This window comes from Phaseolus vulgaris, chromosome 2 (assembly GCF_051622355.1).
Source record: "Phaseolus vulgaris cultivar YP4 chromosome 2, ASM5162235v1, whole genome shotgun sequence".
Classification (NCBI taxonomy): Eukaryota; Viridiplantae; Streptophyta; class Magnoliopsida; order Fabales; family Fabaceae; genus Phaseolus; species Phaseolus vulgaris.
The window spans coordinates 15,594,053-15,616,492 of record NC_143499.1 but is presented as its reverse complement, the minus strand read 5'-3'; the positions used below and the strand labels follow the sequence as shown (position 1 = coordinate 15,616,492).

The window sequence follows — 22,440 nt, the reverse complement described above, 5'->3', positions numbered from 1 at the left end:
TTGGAGGAGATTCTAAGTTCTCCAAGGGCGTTCAAATTGGGTTGACATCGACCGAGGAGAATCTTCCCTCCTCGAGTTTTGAAGACGAATTGCTCTCAGTTGCAATTGAGTTGCATTGCTGAGGGGTCGTGTTGGCTCGGCTGGTTGCTGATACTTGCAACTGGAACTTTACGATCTCCAAGCTCGGATGGTACCTACAAAAGGCACTCCGACGCTTAAGTCAAACTTCAGCACTCGACATTCAGTGTTTAGTACTAGATGATAACGTACCTGATCCTTTGGGATCTGTGCTTACTTATATAATTATTGTGGGTTGTTGTTGGACCTAATAAAAGCACATTAATTAATGATGAGTCATTGATTAGTTTCGTTATTAGTTATGTTGATTAGCCTAGATCGGATGTTGAGTCTCTTGCTCTGTCGTTCGGATCCTACCAATATAATATTTCTTATCTTATATTTTTTACTAAATTTAATCAAAATAAAACATTCTCATTAGTTTCGTGACAATGTATAGTGATCTGTATCGTAAATCATAAGGATTCTAATATGAACAATGTATCATTATTTAACAGTCAAAATTTAGGAGAATTGAGACGGATCATAGTATTTTTAGAAACTTAAAACGAAAATTTAAAAAAAAAATGAAAGGCTAAAAATATAATTAACCTTAAAATATATGAAAATAACACTAAACTATTAACAAGATGCAATTATTTAACAAAACATAATTGATTCCTATGCTATAAAATTTGAATCCCAATAGTAAAAAAAAAACATTTTAAAGAACTATTCTTTGTTGTAGATCTGTAGGAATTCTTTTTAAATGAACGTGTCTTTGGCAGTCATTAGTCTTCTCATCGAGCAATATGCCATATCTTAATTTCATGGCAATTTTATTTTATTTTTAAATTTTCATTATTTTCAAGCATATTTAATATTTTAATTATAAATTTAAATTAATAATCATCCCTAAAAATTATTTGTTGTTCATATGAAATCCTTTTTATCTTCACTTATATATTGAAATTTTTTAAAATATTGATGCGTAATAATTTTGTTTCTACAATTTATTCATTTAATAAATGTCATTTATTATTCGTTGTCATAATAATAACGATAAATATTCATCCGCCAAAATAGTAGTTATCATTAATTTGTAAATTACTAGACTCTCCTAATTGTTGTGATTTTTTATAGAACTCATTTAAAATTGAATGATATATTAATTATACTTTAAAAAACATCTTTAATTAATTCAGATGTTTTTACTAAAATAAATAACATAAAGTTTATCTCTTATAATTTGAAAGTAAAAGCATACACTTTTCCATGTGACTAATTTATTATTTTCTACTATTGTTTTAAAATAACGATTAAAGAAATTATAAATAAAAAAAATGGAGGGAATATTAGTTTATAAAACCGGTAACAGAAAAAATGTATAACTGAAATCGCAGAATATTCGTGTAAAACAAAAGGCAAACTGACGAAAAAACCAACAAGTGTGGACCGACATTACGAGAAGTATACCGCTAAAATGGTGAAAACGCAGCACGCGTTGGCCAATCCAATAAGAAGCGTGATGACGTGTCACCATCCAATAACAATCAGCCACGTGGCAAATCCACGTAGCATAGCTTGGCACACACTTCACACTTCTAAGCTCCTTCTTTCGCCATTCCGTCCTTGTTATTATTATTATTTCATTATTTGATCCTTTCTTCACTCACGGTTGCTTCTCCCAACGGCGTTTCCTTCATTCAATACTAAATAATAAAAAAGAAACCGAACCGTGCGGATCTCATGGAGGCCCACGGCGGAGGGCTCCGTCGAATCTTGGTCCTCGCCTTCTGCGTCGCCGGAATCTGGTCGGCCTACATCTACCAAGGCGTTCTGCAGGAAAACGTGTAAGAATCCGAATCCGCTCCGAAATTCTCGCAAGGAACACGTGTTCGAAATGCCGTTACTCGTTGCTATGTTTTTTTAAATTGTTTTGGATTTTGTTTCAGGTCGACGAAGCGATTCGGTCCGAACGGTGAAAGGTTCGAGCACCTTGCGTTTCTGAATTTGGCGCAGAATGTGGTGTGTTTAATCTGGTCGTTTATAAGTAAGATTCTATTGCCAATTACCAATTACTGTGTAAATATATTTGATTTGAGTTTGTGTTTCATACGTTGTTACTCTAAAACTAATTGGAAATTACGTGTGTATTACTTTTATTTCAATAACATTTTTGTGTGTAGTGATAACGATATGGTCTAGTGGAAATTCTGGTGGTGCTCCATGGTGGAGTTATTGGAGCGCTGGAATTACCAACACCATTGGTCCTGCAATGGGAATTGAAGCTTTGAAGTATATTAGTTACCCTGCTCAGGTGTGATTTCTTCAACACCTTTTTTTTTACCTCCTTTTTTTATTTAATTGCATTTTATTAATCTGATATGGAAGTTATGATTTTAACCGAAAGTGTTGTTAATTTGGAGTAATGCCAGTGGTTAGACTAGACATGAGCTTTTTTTAGGGGGGAGGAGGATTTATATTTTGAATTAAAAGTTAAGAGTAGTAAATCGATTTTGGTATTATGTACGAAATCCATTCTTCTTTCTTGAAAAATCGATGAAATGTCAAAAACTATTCTACAGGATTAAAATAAAAGGATAGTATGGTAACACACACAAGCTATCCTTATCTAAGTTGAAACAAGTTTTTTTATATATATGCTGCATTGTGCAGCATTTGTGGTGGACTTATTTTTCAGTCATTCAGTGTTTTCGGCATGAGGCTGTAGGATATTTTTAATCGGGGATGTTAACTTTGCTACTTGCAGGTGCTGGCGAAGTCTTCCAAAATGATTCCAGGTCAGTATATGGGTTCATAACTTGCACTTTAATTAAAGAAATGGGAAATTAGCTGATTTTTTTTATTTCTTCTGCATATTCCCTGAATTTATGATTGAATTATATCACTATATTGTGTGTCTATGTTTTTGTATACTTATGGTTTACGGGGAACTAGGGATAGCTTGTACATGAATTTCACTTTATTGTCAAAAGGAAGTGAATCTTTTTGCATTTTACCCATACCATGGATACACTTGTGGTTATGTTTTTTTTTAGACTTTTTACCTCTTGTACTTGTGCATTTGACTTGAGAATCCATCGTGATTTGTATCTTAAACTTTTACTTATCATGCACCCACCCATTCTTTCCGATTTGCTTATGGATCAATAGTTAAATTTCATTATTTTTTACCTTCATTTGAACATGCTAAATAGAGGAGCTTCTGGCAGGGACTGACATATAAAACATTTGGAAGAAATAATGATAGAAAAATCTTATAATAATCTTTTCGTTGTTTTTTTTAAATTTAAATTTATCCTCAGATTATGCAAAGGTACTCTTAAATGTCTAACAAAAGATTCACTTCACCTTAATGCAGTTATGCTGATGGGTACTCTGGTATATGGGATAAGATACTCTTTTCCGGAATACGTTTGTACATTCCTTGTTGCCGGAGGGGTATCAACATTTGCTCTTCTAAAGGTTAGGAACTTCTCAGAATAACAGAGCTCGCTCCTCTTATCAAGGAAAGTTTTTTAGTGTATGAACCCCAGCTTAGCATTATTTGTTTATGCTAATTACAGACGAGCTCAAAGACAATCAGCAAGCTGGCACATCCAAATGCTCCCCTTGGCTATGGGTTGTGTTTCCTGAACCTTGCTTTTGATGGATTTACCAATGCTACTCAGGATTCATTAAAAGCAAGGTAATAATAGAGAAGTTTCTCTCTTTTTGTTTTGGCATATAGCAATTCTGTCTGTCTTGTTGACTACCAAATTTAGCATGCACTTCCTTGATTTCCTCTTTACTATTTTCACACCCCCTTCTTCCTCACTCCCGTTGTATCCTCCTTTTTCTTTTCTTTTAATGAGAACATTTTTCTAAATGTAGCAGTTCTTGAAATTGTTTCTCTAATTGGTGAACGTGTTGTCTTTTTTAATCCTGCTATGAAGTATGAAATGCAGTTATATTTATTATCCCAGTTAAACACATTTTTAGAGTTAAGTTCAATGGTAATGGCTGATTATATGAACCAAAATGGATTGGCTTAGAATTTGAGGCTTATGTATTTTAACCTACACTGAAATAGTGGTCCTCCATAGGATTTTCCCTGGTGAATAATTTAATAGTCCAGTAAACAAAACTAAATATAAATTTTATGTTCCTCTTTCCCATGTAATGTTGGTTGTAGGTAAAAAACTACATTGAACTTCGTTGCTTTCACATGTCAAATAGTTGGACTTCTCTTCGAAGTTGACTTCTGAAATCTCAACGCTGTTGGGCTTTACTAGTGGCAAATGATAGTTGATAACATCTTAAATACAGATTCATTCATGTTAATTCTATTATTTATAACTATTGGTTTGGCTTACCAGGTATCCAAAAACAAGTGCCTGGGGTATTATGCTTGGCATGAATTTATGGGGAACCATATATAATTTGATTTACATGTTCGGATGGCCCCATGCCAGTGGATTTGAGGCAGTTCGATTCTGCAGACAGTATCCAGAGGCAGCATGGGATATTTTTCTCTATTGTTGCTGCGGTGCTGTAGGCCAAAATTTCATCTTCTTGACTATAAGCCGGTTTGGCTCTTTGGCAAACACTACCATCACTACCACCCGCAAATTTGTTAGCATTGTGGTATCTTCCGTATTGAGTGGGAATCCCCTGTCAACGAAGCAATGGGGGTGTGTTTTTATGGTGTTCTCAGGATTGTCTTATCAGATCTATCTCAAGTGGGAGAAGTTGCAGAGATTGCAGAAGAAAAGAAAAGCCATGTGAAGCCTTCAGCAATTTTGAAGTCAGAACGTTAAATACTATCCTAGTTAATTTGCCCCTTACTAAAATCTTCAAGGTTCAATGAACCGGGTTTAGGTTTATGCAAAAAAATATTTGTAATTTTAATTAAATAGATACTTTCTGAGAAGTACAAAGTTTAGACCCCATTTTGTCATTCCTTTTGCCTTTTTTTAGTTGCCTGTATTTTACTGAAGAGCTAGATTTAGTTTTATAGCGTAATACTAAGGTAAAGTTTTATACTCTCTGTAAACGTGATTTTAAGAATATGTCATCTCGTTTGTTTAGAGATTATAACAGTATTGTATGAGCGCCAAAATTAGATTTAAATAGTAGTGGGGTTAGAAATAAAACTAGCTTTACAAAATTGTTTGTACTAGTTTATTTTTCTTCCATAATTTTTCGGTTCAAGTTTGTTTACCTTATTTCTTTTAAATAAAACTTATAATCAAAGTGCAAACACTTAAGGCTGACAAACTTGAGTGCGGAATATTGTATGGGAGAATTTGGCTGAAGGTGTTTTTAAAGAAGAAAACCAAATTAACTAATTAAAACGTTTTAATGTCATTTTATTGAACCAGCAGACAGTAATTGTTAGTATTTGCATTAAGAACAGCCAAAAAAGAAGAAATTTGCGGGTTAAAACTTAAAAAATGAGTGGTTGGATCTCTACAGACAAACTCACTTTAGAACAGGTGGGGTACATGTCCATTATATAGAGTTGAGCTTTATAAACTAATTTTAAAATCAGAATAGATCAACGTTACTATTTTGGCCACAATAATAATTTCACTGTGTAATGCCACAAAATAAATGAACGCATAAATAGAATTTTTTCTTACAAAATTCAGTTGAGCCTTTGACCAGCTAATATGTTTAGGCAAGATGAACTCGTTAAGTGAGTGGATATTGGTAGGTCAAATGAGTCAAAGAGTGCCTTCCCTCGAGAAAGTTAACAGTATGTGCTTTATTTTGTAAGGAGTTCCCTCCCTCTTTTTACCAATCTCTAGTCTTTGTCATTATTATTACTTTGTAAGGTCTTCCTCCAACACCATGAACTAATGATCCTAAATATGAATTAGTTCCCCCCAGAGTTGCTCTTCCGCAAAGCACAGTCCATACTCAATGGCAAAACAACCATGTGAGCTGAAAGAAAAGAGCGAGAGAAATGTTTGCATGCCTCTCCGTCAGTCCAGGGTCTCAGGTATGCTGGGCAGTGTTTGTAAGCACATAACTTAAGCATTCTTTATATTTATGAAGTTATGACTTTTTGAAACGAAATAGCTCACGTTGCAAAAAGCTGTGTTTTGCAGTAGTGAGGGTCAAACTTGCAATGAATTGGTTGCCATTTTGCTAACAACAGTTCTGAGAGGTTATTTGGCATTGTTTTCCTTTTCATTTCTCTTCTTGAAAATGGGGGTGGGGAAGTCAATGTGAAACTTTACTTTCATAATTTTCTTTGAGACTTAGTGTGTTCGTACCTGTTACTTTTCCTACTGAGAACTCCTGGCTTTACTTTTCCTTAGTTTTAAGAATTGTCTACACATGGTTGTTTTAAATCCGGGTTAGACATAACAGAAACAGTATTGCACACCAAGCCAAAATGCATTTCCACTCCAATTATAATTATGTTTCAGTACATCAGAACCGAAAAGGAATAAAAAATGTTTATTCTATGATCTATGCACACCGAAAACAACAAAAGAGGAATCCAATTTGCCACTGGTTAATCTTTTGCTCTCTTTTTTTCTTCTTTCTCTTCTATCTATGTCTCTGTTCATTATATGTAGTAGGATGGCGAATTGCCGGAGTATACATACACTCAGGATTACTTGTATCACACAGCAAACTCTGTACAAAAAGGGAAAACCAAGATCACAAGCTGGATTGGAGAAAAAACAAACCCAGAATGATATCAAAACAAACCAAAGAATGACACACTAAGAAGTAAGCACACTATTTTTTCGGTGCAAGTATCAAGAAAGGTAAGGTAACCCTCTGGGGGTAGGGGGAAGAAAAGGACACTGTTAGATGTGTTGATGATCCTCAGAATGTAGCATAACATTCTGGAGGAGTGTACGGCTTTCAAAATTTTAGGCAGAACAAAATTGCAATCTTTCTCAAACCAGGCAGAGAAGAACTAACAGGCCCGATTGCCATGGGTAGGGAGAAAGGATTCAGTAAAGGGAAAGGACTTGAGAATGTTTTGTATTTCAGATGAGTTAGAGTTTCAGATTAGGAGGACTCTTTTGCAGAGAGGCGGTTGTGATGGGTTGACACTTGGTTTGAGCGATGGAGATTCCATTCCAAGTGTTTTCATAAGGAAGTTCCTTTCCTGAAAAAAGGGTAAAAAATAATGTCAAAAGAAAGAAAGAACATGGTTACTGCTATGCTAAACATTAAAAAAATGATTATGCATAAACAATTTTAACTATCAGTTCACAACTCCATAGTCAAGCAAGAACAGACAAAGCAGCAACTTAGATAATGTATTGTTGCAGCAAGAATATTAGATGTCTGATTTGTATTCTACATACATAGATGGTGTTAATAACTTACAGCTTACACTCTAAATCCTGTCACAAAATTTTCCCTGTTAGGTAAGAGGTTTCTTGCTTCAATAGTTTTCAGCAGAAAGATACTATATTTGTAAGCTTCACCTATATATGATAATGTGTATGTTTGTTTTGTCAGTATTATATTAGTATATTTTCTTAGTGACGAAATATAGTGTATTTAAGTGTTCAAGAGATGAAAACTTTTTTTGACTAAAATATCTTCTCATGGAAACAAATACAGCTTCCACCTTTTGTTAGTAGTTATTTGAGTTGGGAGAAGCAGGACTAAAGATCTGGCTATATATATTGCATAATATATACTATATAAATATGTGCTAATTAAAGGAGAAAATATGATGCCTCAAAGTAAAAGATATTATAGTTTTGAAGCATGTGTTATAAAATATAATGGACCTTCCTCGAACAAGAATTTTAAGCTAAAAAGTCTTTAAAAAAAAATTAAGAGACCTGTATAATGATTTATCCTTTATCCTCCTATGACTAGCCCCACCATTAATAATACCGAAGTATTCAACAATAAATGGTATTCTGAAAGTCCTCCTGCTGATAAAAGTTGATTTCTTAGAAGTTAAGAACTACTATAACTATTGAGGGTACAACTTGTATGTTACATTGGTTTAGTATGTCCCCTATTTGTCATTATTACAAGTATAAATGCTTATTAATCAGACTGTTGTCTATTACTCATAAATTTTTGGCTGACTCATAACTTACACTTTCTGAAAATTGAGGGCTAGGAATTCCAGCAGTTAAGGATCTAAACAGAGGTGTAACTTGAAGAGGTGAACTGAACTCCTCCGAACATGACAAGGCAGAAACAATGCCATCATTGTTTATCTGTTCCTCACAAGATGGGAATAAATCTGCTATAGAAAAATATATATCTAATTAGTGATTCTGGTTCATTGAAATGTTAGCAAATAAAAACAACTCTTCCTGAGGAAATTATAAAAAAAAATAACTTCTTGGTAAAAATATTTCCCGTTTAGGAATAACTAACAATTTAGATTAGGGAAATAAGTGGCTGCACTCTAATCAACATAGTGGTTATGGGACTTGATTATCTTACCTTGATCTAGAGTTGCTCTAGAAAGAACCCCTTGGTCACATCCCCTATCTTCTTCTGGATCTCCCATTTGTATATTCAGTTCAGTTCCAATATCCTGATGTAGTGAGTGTTCCAAATTCTCACAAGCTGAAAGAGGCAGTAGAGTTGATCCTGTACTATATTCAGAACTGCCTGGAGAGTCTTCATATAGTTCCATTTGCCTATAATAGATTCAGAAAATATTAGATATTCCCAAAGTTCCCATCATATATTACACAGCTCTCTTGAAATCATACTTTCAATGAACATGAAGTACCTCCAGCATGGCTGGACTTCCTCACTACTGCTCTTCAAGTCCTCCAACAAATCTTTAAGATCTACAAGTTGTAAATCTGGAATTTTGTATCTGGGGATGTCTGATTCTTTGGTTCTGTTAAGAAACTCTTGAAGAACCTGCCATAAATACTTGCTGATCTCAGCTGGTGATGGGTTTGTCACAATCAAGCTGAGCTTCTTATATTTGAAAGTTAATCATGAATAAAGACTTTTCAATGTCACCACTAACTTTTACGATTTAGAGCTTCTATTCCCACACTTAAAGTAACTATTATGTTAAGGGACACGGTAGAGATACACAAATCACTGCTGGGCCTCAATCTAAAAGCTTTGCAATTTATAAATATTTCAAAGGCAGAAATTTTGCATTAGTGTAGAAATTATACATATCATATAATGCCTAATTCTGTGTGATTAGCAAATAATAAATTACCAGGGAGCTGAAGAAGTAAGCATTGTAAAAATCAGCTGGTACAGAAATACATACAAACATTATCACACTTAAAAATAAATGAATAATATCCAGCTGAAGTACGAATCTGCTTTAGGTTTTTTCAAAGCCAGCATCAAATATGTTAAATGACTTCTATGATTTTCACGTTGATAGGCTTGACATTGTAAAAATTGATTTAATTTTGTTGATGTTAAACTTCTTATAATTTCTAATTTGGTCTTTGCATTTGAAGAAATCAACTGGAGTTTATTTTAAAGAAGCCCATAAAATGTTCAAAAGCAGAAGTTCTGAAACTTTCAAGTCTTACCTTCCATGCATTTTCAAGACTTTGATCCACGTTCTCTGCATCAACTTTTAGAGCTAGTGAGCTTAATAACTCTGCTTGTTGCATCAACGCATTTATCTTTGGGTCATCCTTTTTAAGGAATGTTCCTTGAATCTTGTTTTGGGCTACAAAAACATGATAAACCAAGAGTCACGTTAGATTTATACAATGGACAGTGTTATTTCAGGCTTACTATATTAATTAGAGGTGTTTGGTTATGTACTATTTTCATAATCAGTTTATTATGCATTTGCTTATAATTTAAAAATGTCACCTTGTTATCATTTAGTTTCCTTTTTGTTGGTTTCAGTTTCACCATTTCCTTCACAAAAACTTGAAAACAGGAAACAAAATACAAACAATGTGATATTTTTATATTACAAGCAAAAAGGTATTAAGTGAAAATATAAATGAAAATAGAAACCAAACCAAACCTAACGGTGCATTTGTTCATAAAAATGTTTTATGTTTTCATTTTCAGTTTTCATTTATAATTACAAAAATGCCACATTGTTTTCACTATTTATCGGTTTTCAAATATTTGAATAAGATAGTGACAACATAGGAAATGAGGTGAAAACAAAGTGTCATTGTTCTAATTAATAATAAAAGCAGAAAATACTTCTGCAAACTAAAGACTCCTTAATCTTGTCCTATTCTCTTATTTTTAGTTCCACAACTGCAAGAATGAAGTTCTACACAATTCCCCTCCCCCTCCCCCTCCCCCTCCCCAATTTAAAGGCATTACCATAATCACTAAACTTCAAATTGCAGACATGATCCTGGTCTGGCAAGTTGACATTGCCAGAGTTTTGAGCTAAAACTGCAAATGGTGCTCTTGACTGTTGATTTATTGGAATCCCATTTTGTTTATGTGCTCTGTCTCCAAAGTTGATCTTTTCTTCAGCATCAGGGATATGTGACCTCCTATATTGCAGTAGGATGACATGTTAATATTCTCCTTAATAGAATTTGTATACTTTGATCTCTTAGTTCACCATACCTCATCTTCTTAATAGCTGCTGCAGATTCTGATGCAACATCTGTATCACACCTGTGCTGGAGAAAAGTCCTTTTGTTATTAGAATTGATGTATGAAGTGTTGTTCTCTTTTGCTAAGGCTTCATATTTTGCTCTCTTTTTGCACAGTGTGGAGAAACGGTTTTTCACAGCATTATCCGTTCTGCACCCAAAGCATTGAAGCATAGCAATAAGATACTGTTGTAAGAAAAAAATTGATTTTGTATTTCCATAAAGAGAAGAATGAAATTCTGATTACCTGCCTGAAACCACCTTTGCTATTTCTGTCCACCTGTTCCCAAATATTTTTTGAGCCTACATAGACAGTATTCAGAAATTACCTCACAGATTACATGTGGTCATAAATCATACAATTTTAAGTGCAACACAGTTGGTGTCATCTACAGAACTATACAAGCAGAAAAACTTGGTTACTTTCGGTTGTTTGTAATGTGATCGTGGTAGGGTAGAGTTTCAATAAAAATAAATGACTGCCAACTGCCATGATAACAGCACTTGCAATCCTTAAGTATATCAATGGATTGAGGTCCACCATACACAATGGAAAGACAGAAAATAAACAGTACAAGATGAAGTTCAAAATTTCCAAGTACTTTGTAAGATCACTATTATAAAACAAACTTGTTAAACTCGAATGACAACTGCTGTGGTATAGAAGAGTGGCTAAGGAACACAAGAAGCACCCATTTACCTCACATAAAAGCATGTCTTCCTCTGGTGACCATCCTCCTTTCTTGAAGTCAGAATTCAAATAAGTGTACCATCTGGCAAAGCATCATTCACTTAAGCATCAGATTGAGGATCAAAATTGAGCAGGAGGCTTGAAGGTCTCCATGAGCCAAAGGATTAAAGCAGAGGACCGAATAAAATATGATGAATGAATCATCATCAAAATTCAAAAACCATACCTTCTTCTGCACTGTCTTGTCGTTTTATCCTTGAATTTAGAAGCAATGATTGCCCAACTGCATATGGTCATGATAATTAAAATCCCTTAGTGTCACATATCCATGAAAAAAATGTAAAAAACACCAATAGTATGACTATTGAATAACTCAAGGGAAGAATAACCAAAGGGCTATTATGGATTAAAGTTTGAATACTTTTCAGTTCCATGGATGCCAATCTGCTCCCTGAGTATATCATCCTCCTGCAACTCACATAACACTCATTAGACACCACTCCACAGAAGAAATTCAGAAATGAATAAGTGAAAGGAATATATAAGCAAAAAACAGGGGGAAAATAATTTTATAGTAAGAGAAGAAGGACCTCTTGAGTCCACGTCACAATGTGACGCTCCTTCTTCTTAGATTCTTCATTGACCAGCTGCTTCTGCTTCTGCTGCTTCTTCATATCTTCCTGCATGATCTTGTCTCCGTGTTTATGTTTATGTTTATTCTATTGGTGTGGCTCTCTTCCTTGGACGCTCCCTCTTTTTACCGAAGCCAAGTTGCATGCTAAAGCCAACGCTCCCCCTTTATAACGCTCCCTCTTTTCTGTAAATTTTATTGAAAAAGGAAAGCGAAATTAAAACAAATAAACAAAAAGGGGAAAGAAAGAAAGAAACCCTTCCTCTCTTCTCTATCATTCACCTTTTACACGCTCACCTCACACACACTGTTGTGTTTCAAAACGGCAACCGTAACAAGCATATATTCCCCTCTCAAAAGCCACCTTAACCAAAAGCTATTCAAGTGAAAGAGAAATGCATATGTATGGCTACAAGGTACTCACTGGCCTCGGATCCTAACTTTTCAGACCCTTTGATCTCACTCTCACTCTATCTTATTATCCCCTATAACCAAGCACAACACGACCAAACGCTCAAATTAGGGAGCCAAAACCACATGAAAGGAGAAAGACAAAAAGTGGGCAATGAAGAATACATATCAGCCTCTGTAAAGGGTACATAGGGTGGCATCAAAATCGTATTTTTCGAAACCCAAGAGAAGGAGCATGTGTATGTATTTTGATTTTGATGATATAATGTAATTACAGGTGCGTATAAAAGAGATAGCCCGGAAAGTGTATTTGGTTAGATCTAAAAAATTTGACAAACTTTAACAATACCGAAAATGAGAAAAAAAAAAGTGATGTTTTCAAAGTGCTCAAGTAGACAACAAAGAAATACCTCGACTATGAATATTACTTTGTCTTAGATTCTCATGTCTGAGTTATACCAAAAAAACTGAGAAGAGAAAACAAGGACGGTGGAGGTTGAATGCAATAAACTTTTAGTTAGAGCAGTGTAGTCATTAGGGTGTACAGTTGTACTAGGAAGTGATGTTTGTTGGGTTTTGTTTCACCACTCCTTTCTCTCTCTAACTTTTCCAAAACGGTCACACACACTTGGAAAAAAATAATTATTGTACAAAATAAAATAAAGGGTATACTACAGAAAAAAAAATATAGATACTTAGGCCAGTGCGCGGGTATGAAGGGAAGTTTGAAAATAACGCTGAATTCCATGAGCTACGTGCAGTGTGCAGTGTGCAGTGTGCAGTATATCATGGCGGCGTAGACTAATAATGTCCACTATGCACTTTGCACCATTAAGAAACTTCAAACACAGATAACAGTGATACCATTGTAAATACTTTTGTAAACCATTTATCTTAGTCTCAATGAACATTTTATGCATAAAAAAAAAGGGTTCATACATATGATGATGATGATACGATACTGCTAAAGTTAGAGAGAACACCAATTGTGATGTAACATCATATACTGATGCAACTATTGTGTGTCATGTGTGTGTTTATATATACAAATGTAATATGATGAGAGATGTATAAGGTTGTTATTTGAATTTTTGTGATTTTTAAGGAGACATGAGAAGGTACGTGAGCTAGAGCTAGCTAAGCACTTTTGCAACGAGAATAAATGGTTCGTGACTTGCATGTGCTTCATTTATCTTTGCATCTCTGGTCACGCTTCGAAGTACCATTCAATTTGTTTCCCTTTTTCCGCCATGGTTATGGAAATTTTTGGATTTCGAATTCTGGCTGGCTCACTCATTTTGGTGTAAATGTTTGTGTGAAGAAGTGTGAGGATTTGTCCATTGCCAGCAATGTGTTTTTGAATTTTCTCAGAGGATTGAACATGTTGTTACGCACACATCTATCTCTCTCACCAATTAGTGCGTGAAATTTTAAATGCCGTTTTTTAAAAAATGAATGTATGCATACATAGGTGTATATTGAGGAATGGTATACTACTAGTGTCTGGTTTTTTTTCTTTTTTTAGTTTCATTTGAATGATTGACAATTATCTTGTCGAAGGATGATTTGAAAATCTAATGAAGATGTCGGACTAATAAAATCAGGTTAATTCACTTGCTTTCTATTGCCTTAATTCGTTTAATAATTTGTTCATCTTTGTTGGGAATTGCAAGCTAGATATTGCAAACATTGCTATTTCCAAGATCCATTATGTTGTTTAAGCATAATATATTTTTGATGTCTGACGTTGAAGGAGAAATACTTTCGAAAATGTGTGCAGCTTTTTTCCATGAGCAAATTACTTTATGGACGAAATTAGATATATAGTAACAATGAGACGTACAAATTTTATCCCTAGAAGTATATATTTTTAAAATATTACATTTATTCAATATTTTGTATTGAATTGTTTTTCAAAACGTGTAATTAGATTAAAAGTCTTTATTATGTTTCTCTTTTCAAAATATATTATAATACGAAGTATTTGATTATCTTTATATTATTTTGATATTGTTATTTCATTTTAACAATATTTAAAATAAAAACTTATAACGATGTAAAATTATATTCAATTGTTAAATTGAAAAAAAATTATATATATAGAGAATATAATATTTTTTATCAACAAAAAAAAAATCACTTTAGGATGGTCTAACCCTTATACAAAACATGAAAATAAACAAGTCTCACCCAAACTCACACTCGTAAAGGGGTACCAACACCTAACAGAAAATACCAAAGCACTAAAAGAAGTTGTCACACCTTAAAACAACATTTAATCTAACAAGTCAGATAAACAAATCAAAGAGCACCAACATACCATAAACACCAAGACTTAAATCCCTATATTGTCTCACGGATAAACATCACACAACCCAATCAAAACACCCAGCCTAAAAACAACAACCCACCAACCTAAAATGAAAGCATACAAACAAAAGTGAATTCAGACAAACCAAGGGGCAAGACATCAATCTGAATAAGAGAAGCAAGCAGATGGTACTTTAGAGGTAACCCAAGACCAAGCCTTCAATTGGGCCAAAGAGAAAATTTTTGAATGATTCACCACTCTATCATTGAAAATGACCTTATTCCTATGACTTCAAATCTCCCTTACCACTGAAATCCACACACTCTCCAAAACTAAGTTGACATATTTAGATGCATTACTAGTATTGAACTGAAGGAGGTGTGAAAAGGAATCGTGAGGAGCAACCGACATCACCCCTAATCACGTATAACACAGGTTCCAAACTAACCAGGCAATTCTACAACCAAAAAACATATGGTTAGTTGACTCTTCTTTTAACCCACACAAACAACAAAAAATATTTTTAACCACTGCTCCTCGCCTAACCAAATTAACTTTAATGACAATCTTGCTTTCAGCACCCTCCAAGCATTAACTTGAGCCCCAGACAAAACCTTAATACTCCAAAAAAAAATTATACAAGCGCGAGTGATCCCCTTCAAGCTCTTCCCTTAAAATATCGTAAGCAGAATTAACCAGAAACTCTAGAGACACTCCATCTTTTCAAGACCAATTGTCATCATTATCCGAGTCAAGACTCAACCCTTGCACCACCTCAAGGAGCTGATAGATCTGAGTCTTCTCCTACTTAAAAAGACTCCTTCACCAAACTAAATTTCACCTCCAAACAAAGTTATCCTAAACTCTGCAAAGATCCAACATTATAATTTTGTTAACACATAGGGAGAACAACCACAAAAAATTACATTTCAAAGCAACGTTATCCACCCACCTGTCTTCCCATAATTTTATACCCTTCCCATTAATGCAGTTATTACCCACAAAGAATATAATATATAATATAATATAATATAATATAACATAACATCTTTTAAATATATTAAATTACATTTTTTTAGCTACTTGTCAATAATCAAGATAGAAACAAAATTGTTTATATTTCTTGTAGTTTTTAAATAGAAATTTATCTCCTTTATATTTTTAATAAAGGACGCTCAATTTTTTTTATATTTTTAATAAAATGACACTTACTTTTCTTATTTTATTTAAAAATATTATACTAACTAAAATTTCAATAAAAAATATGAAAATTAAACTAAAGTTTTCACATATATAAAAATGGAAGATTTTTTTTTTTATTTCTATAAATAAAACAAGAAAGATGATCAATGTCATTTTACTAAAAAAAACATAAAATAAACTAATGTCATTTATTAAAAACATATGAAAAATAAAATCTATATTTTAGAAATAAATAGAACATTAGGCAAGAAGGAAAGTGAGTGCAATTTCTCCTCATTTCTTTTAATGATATGCTAAAACACTTTCTTTCCTTTGTTTTTTCAAAAGATAAGACTAATTTATAGATAAACAAAGGTCATTCATTAGTTGAATACTCAAGGTCTTTCTTCTTTTTACAAGTCGAGTTAGATGTATAAACTAGAAAGAATTAAAATAGTATACTACATACCATAATAAACATTTATTTATTAAGACTGATGTACAATTTGGACAAATATAAAAACTAAAATAAATAATTAAACCTTAAATATGTAACATACCAAAAATTTGGATTAACTACCTATTCATAATGTTAGAAGCTATTGTGAATAAAAGAATATATTTGATAAATGTGTATAATACAATTGAAAGGAAATATATAACTGTATACTTAACAGTCTAATACGTAAACTTAAATTGAATCTAAAACTTTATATCGAACTTGACACTACAATAAAATCATCAAATAGAAACTAATTTTTAGAGATCAAAATAATTAGTTGCAATAGTAACTAAATTAGAGACATTTTAGAAACTAAAAAGCAATTTGGTTACTAAATTAGCTTCTATTATTGTTAAATAGTTTCTAAAATTGTTAAATACAAAAGAGTGAGAAAGATTAATTCAGTCTCAATTTTCTCAATTGAATTATCTTAATAGTTTACTTTGTTTTCATTTAATTTCTCACGTAATTCATAATACCAATGACCTTTCAATCAAACTTTCGCACATCTTTTGATATTTAGTGAATACTATACATTGAGATTTTCTTAAAAATTGTTCCTTGTGGGTTCGATATCCATTCTTAGAGACAATTTATTACTTATGACTCGATACACTTGCCGAAACTAAGTCATCATCCTTCTCACTAATTTAGCATTTTAGACAAAGAGTCTCATCTTTACACTTTCTGAAAACATACTCGTGTGTCAAGAAAATTCTTAAAGTCCCTCCATCTGATGACAATAGAGATAAAGCTTTCTTCATCACCTCAATATTCAGAATCTCAAAATTTTGTTGTACAAATAATAACATGAAATGCTAACAAATTTACTAATTAATAACTCGATAGAAAATTATTTTATGCATTGTTGAAGGAATGTTGAAATACTTCAATATCTTATCATATGAAATCCTTTTTTTTTTGTCTCTTCAACCTCATCCATGAGATGAAATTATAATAGAAACATGAAATTGTTTTGTGAGTCATAAATAACTCCTAAACCTAGTAATATTTGGAGAGAAGAAAGATCCACATTAACATGTGTTTGACAATTCATTTTACAGTTAGCTAAGGCAAGTGAGTGACAAATATACTTGGTTTGCTCTTTTTACTACAAAACCTTAAATTCACCACAATCCTATGATCAATCTAAACTATATTTTTTTTTCCTACAATACGTTTTATAATTTTTTTTATAATTCAATCCTTAAAATTTTAAACAATCTATGATTAAACTAATTTAGTCATTCATATGGGCTAAAACAATTAATTAGTTCCTATAATTTTTACTATTCATAAGGTCTAAATTATAAATTTACAAAATTAAATGACACATTGTATTTTAAATTCAAAAACCAAAATTTCATTAACAACAACAATCCAATGATGACATCCATGTATTGTCATGATTGAAATCCCCCAAAACAATAATGATTTTAAGTTGAATCATAAAATGGAGATATAAGCTCAATGATGTACATTGACTAAGAAAAAATGTTCGCCACGACAAATGGAAGAGAGATGGAAGGACCACCACAGAGGGATACCTAGAGTGCGCAACACCACAAAAAACTTGTTGTCATCGTTGAATAGGAAAAAAACTCGCAAGTTCATCCATCATTCATGCCCTACTACTACAACAAAGGAAAAGAACACCATAAATTTAAAATATTTGTATACATTTTACATATTTATCGCAAATTAAGTCCAATGTAAAAAAGTTGAGAAAACTTTCAAAAATACCACTGTTCTTGCTGGTTGACTCTCGTGAGAAGCTCCACTTACGATCTATCTCCTATGGAATCTTGTTTTACTTCTTCTTGTTGTACTGGAACGTGGCTCTGTTGAAACAGAGGGGACTCTACCTGTTGATCACACTCTGACGATCAAGTTAGTGAGAGCTTACTAAAATCAAATAAGTATTTAGTTTCAGTATCAGAAACAACGTTTCTTTACCTGGGGTCTCAAACCCTTTTTATAGCTTACTAGTTTAACAACTTTCATCAACGAGAATCTAATATCAACCGAAAGCATACGTAACAAAAAACATTATATTTATAGGCACTTTCACTCACGGTACTACAACAAAAAAGAATCTTATCTCTACTGAGAGTATAAACTAATAACAGAAAACCACTTGCCAACAGGACACCACCTTAGGCGCTAACAATGGGAAAGTACTATGTTTACATGGGCACAACGTTATCTTTTCAACATGCATGTAACTTAACCACTACGTGCCCTAAAATGCACACTTAGGTTAAAATATATTTTACTAATAACCTTATATTATCATATAATAAAAATATTATCTTAATTATTCTTTAACATGCTTACCGATATAACTGGGCCATAACTCATGACTCGCACCATGGGCCCAACTACCGAGATGACCTACCCACACCTATGCACCGAGCTCCGAGCACTGAGCGCTTTGTCCGGTACAATCACCAAAAAATTTTACATTAAATTTTTAGATATTTTATATAAACTCAATAACATATTCTTTTAAGTTGTTGTTCTTGTCGGTTGACTCGAACGACAGTCTCTGGTCCGCCTGTCTCCACCTGAGAATCGAACTTCCTCGGGTTGAAGAACTTCTCACCTGCAAAGACAAAAGGCGGCTTGGCGGTCGTTTGCACTCCGACGCTCAAGTCAGTATTGGGGCAAAGAAACAGTAAGTGAATAAAGTAGTTTTAGTCTTAGAAACGGTGTACCTTGCTAGGGTTCTTATCACCCTTTATATAGGTTGTAACTAGGGTTACTTCTGTTTTGTTACCCATATCTAGGGTTCCTGGGATAATGTCCTTGCGCCGCTATTACATAATCTTAGCGTAATCTGGCACATAAGACTTCCCTTTACTGGAGTGTTACGACTAATAGTATGGCCGCCAAGGTACCAACTCATGAACCACTGCTGCGGGGCCATATGTTCCTTGGGTGTCCTAAGTATTCACGTGTCATGCATGCAGTCTTCCCTTGGAATTCCTAACCCTAATGGGTCTCAGTGCCTCCAAGGAACACTTGCTTGTGTCGTACCCGAATGTACTATACACACCCCATGCATGATCCTCTCGTGACTTAGATCTTTTCTTATATCTGGGTGTTTATCTGGTATCTGATAAGATTTATGGGGCCTACCTTACATGGCCCACCATTATTATCAGGCACCGATGTCCGATGTCTTTCTCTGACGCCGATGTCTGAGGTCTTCCTCTGACGTCGATGACCGATGACTGGTCGGTACAGTTGTGTATTATAATTTTAAAATAAAATAAATATTTTAAATAAATTTTATATATTTGAATTCTTTTTCACTGTTATTATCACTTTTTTTTTAATGTATTCAACATTTGCATCCACAACATTTTATTTTTGGGCGGTTTGCTTAGCATTAAGTAAAGTGAGACATTTTGTCAATGTAAATCAACCTTCTGTCCGTTTTTGTCAATTTGATGATGACAAAGTAAGTTAAACTATTTTGTAAACTAATTTGATTAAATTACCAACAAGAATTTTATATATATATATATATATATATATATAAAATAAACTCAAAGGGTAAAAAAAAAGTTAATCTTTATAAATTAAAAATGATCTAAAATTATCCTTAGTATTCATCAATAAGATATAAGTTACGAAAAAGTCACGTTGAAGCCAAACTTTAGGTAAAAGTTTCTCCGAGAAGATTTATTTAATCAACATTTCCCCATCAAACGTTTCAAGGTTTCTCTATCCCTTCCGTCTTGTAAGGGAGTGTTAACATTTTCTCATACGTTAGAAACTATATGCTAAATGCTCTCTCTTGCCATATTTTTCAAATCAATTTGCTTTCAACCCAATTAATGTGTATAAAGTCTACAATCTACGTTTCTCAAGTTAGAAATTCACTGTTTTTCTAATTCTAGGTTTTTCATCAAAAAGATACATTGAAGGAATGTAAATTCAAATTCGACCGTTACATGTATGATAAAAGTCCAACTTTTGGTCTAATTAGGTACTTCCTTATAAGTGATCAACAATATTAATGAACAAGTTAATGATCATATATTCAACCAAAAATAGCAATGTCTTCCAAACATAAAACACCCTTATCACGTTTTCTTAACATTATCTTTAGTTAGAAATGTATCTTTATTTTCAAAATATGGTGGACAAAGAATATTACACCCAATATACCATGCAATAAATGACGCAATTAAAGCATAAAGTCAATTAAATTATCCATAAACATCCCAAAATGAAAGAAACCTAGATGCTTTAAATTGAAAATATAAAAAACAGCATGACGGAAAGATATTTATTGGCATGAGCCCACATCGAAGTGACCTAAACCTAACAACGCTGGAATTTAGGATAGATTTAAACTTACATTGATCAAAATTGAAACATTATGCAACATAGTGGGCCTCAAAATACCCATGGATGATTATTTGATTAATCTCAATTTAAAATAATAATAATGTATTTGTAGTCATTGTGGGAGGTTGATAGGTGTGAAGAAAGTATGGGTAACATATATTAAAGGCAACCCACTAAACCCTAATGTGCTTATGAGAAGGCAAAACTAGTTAAAAAAATAGGGTTTAACTTTAATTTTTATGGGACTAACCTATGATCTTAATTAACTTTTCATGTTGGTTCATAAAGAAACGGTTTTACCTACCAAGATCCACCATTTCCTACGTGGACAAGATGTTGTGTGCCACGTGGAGAGTTGAGAAAGAGAATGCATAAACTGCACGAGAGAGAGAGAAGCTTATCTAGGGTTTTGAATGTTGAAATGGTGGAACCCTAAGGACGCCATAAAACTACATAATGGCCACCTCATTGTCCCCTGTCTTCACACTCATTCATTGCCAAAACCCATGTCTTTACTCATACATATTGGACCCACCAAAGATTTTTTTTTTCAAAAATAAATAAATGGAAGAGAAAAAACTTTTTAATTCTCACATTTTCTATCAAACCTCATTTTTTTTTTATTCCTGAGTTCATTCATCTAACTATTCAAAAATGTGTAAATTTAGTTCTTTATATTATGTTCAAACTTAATATTTGGAAGAAATTTAATATGAAAGAAATTTTTGCACAATTGAAAAAGAGAGGATGAAAATGTGAATAACATTTAGAAATAGATGCTTTTAGTAGAGGGAATCTGAAGCTGAAGTTGGAGTGAAAAAAGTGAAATGAAAAAGTAAATAAAATTATTGGGTGCAAAAGGAGTAGTGATAAGGGTATAGTCGGTGATATCTTGTTCAGTCACTGGGTGGAACCCCATGGAAAGAAAATGCTTTTCTTATAGCATACATGACCCAATGTTTAAACAAAATAGAGCAAATAGGTTTCAATTTTTTTTTTTTCAAATTTGAATTGAACACACCCTGGAGTATGATATATATATATATGTATATATATATATATGTATATATATATATGTATATATATATATATATGTATATATATATATGTATATATATATATATGTATATATATATATATGTGTGTATGTATGCGTGTATGAATGAAGTATGAACCTAGTTTGTGAAGTTTTGAAAAAGGAGAAAAATGCTGTGTCTTTCCATGCATCAAGCCAGGAATTTGTCATTTTTCGGCTATTGATTGGACATGGGCACTTAGTCCTTGCTCCTCTCTCCTGGTCCAGGCTTGACCGTATCAACCTATATAGCCTCATCTTTTTACAATGTATTCTATATATTTGTGCTAATGGGTCATGAAAAAATGATAAAGTTGATGCTAAAACGCGTTGATATTGATTTAATCTTTGACAAATCGCACGCAAGGAGTAACTGGACCCATTGCTTTGCATTGAATTTGAATTCTATCACCAGTATTTGATGCGTGTACATAAACAAATAATTAGCCCTGGTGTACAATATAATAATTTGAAAAGGTTGAATGACCGGGAAAAATGGTTGGTTATACAGTAGACTTAAATAGGGTCCTAGCAATTCTGGTTTTTACCATGTACAGTAAAGAGATGGGTGATGAGACATGCAAGCAGAGACAGAGAGAAAGGGAGTGATGAGGTGAGAATTTGGGTCATTGTTGTGG

General features: G+C 33.2%; 2 protein-coding genes across 7 annotated transcripts; one reads left to right on the top strand and one right to left on the bottom strand.

Annotated features, from left to right (window-relative positions):
* Positions 1–1,667: 1,667 nt before the first annotated feature.
* On the top strand, positions 1,668–5,230 carry UTR3 (UDP-galactose transporter 3). Its single transcript, XM_068612213.2, has 7 exons — positions 1,668–1,910; positions 2,013–2,110; positions 2,247–2,377; positions 2,831–2,861; positions 3,443–3,546; positions 3,648–3,769; positions 4,440–5,230. Exons 1-7 carry the CDS (start codon positions 1,807–1,809, stop codon positions 4,846–4,848), a joined length of 999 nt encoding a protein of 332 aa, XP_068468314.1. The 5' UTR covers positions 1,668–1,806; the 3' UTR covers positions 4,849–5,230.
* A 1,219-nt stretch (positions 5,231–6,449) lies between these two features.
* FLP (Duplicated homeodomain-like superfamily protein) lies at positions 6,450–12,979 on the bottom strand. 6 transcript variants are annotated; one of them, XM_068612209.1, is made up of 13 exons: positions 12,781–12,979; positions 11,919–12,145; positions 11,750–11,796; positions 11,555–11,611; positions 11,338–11,410; positions 10,885–10,940; positions 10,609–10,788; positions 10,354–10,532; positions 9,588–9,730; positions 8,807–8,943; positions 8,512–8,711; positions 8,157–8,308; positions 6,450–7,198 (listed from the first exon to the last, which is right to left on the bottom strand). In XM_068612209.1, exons 2-13 carry the CDS (start codon positions 12,012–12,014, stop codon positions 7,094–7,096), a joined length of 1,425 nt encoding a protein of 474 aa, XP_068468310.1. In that variant the 5' UTR covers positions 12,015–12,145; positions 12,781–12,979; the 3' UTR covers positions 6,450–7,093. The 6 variants fall into 6 exon arrangements, with proteins under 6 accessions (XP_068468310.1, XP_068468313.1, XP_068468311.1 ...); XM_068612212.1 differs by having other exon boundaries at positions 8,157–8,305; positions 12,781–12,921; XM_068612210.1 differs by having other exon boundaries at positions 8,157–8,305; positions 12,242–12,915.
* Between the last annotated feature and the right edge of the window lie 9,461 nt (positions 12,980–22,440).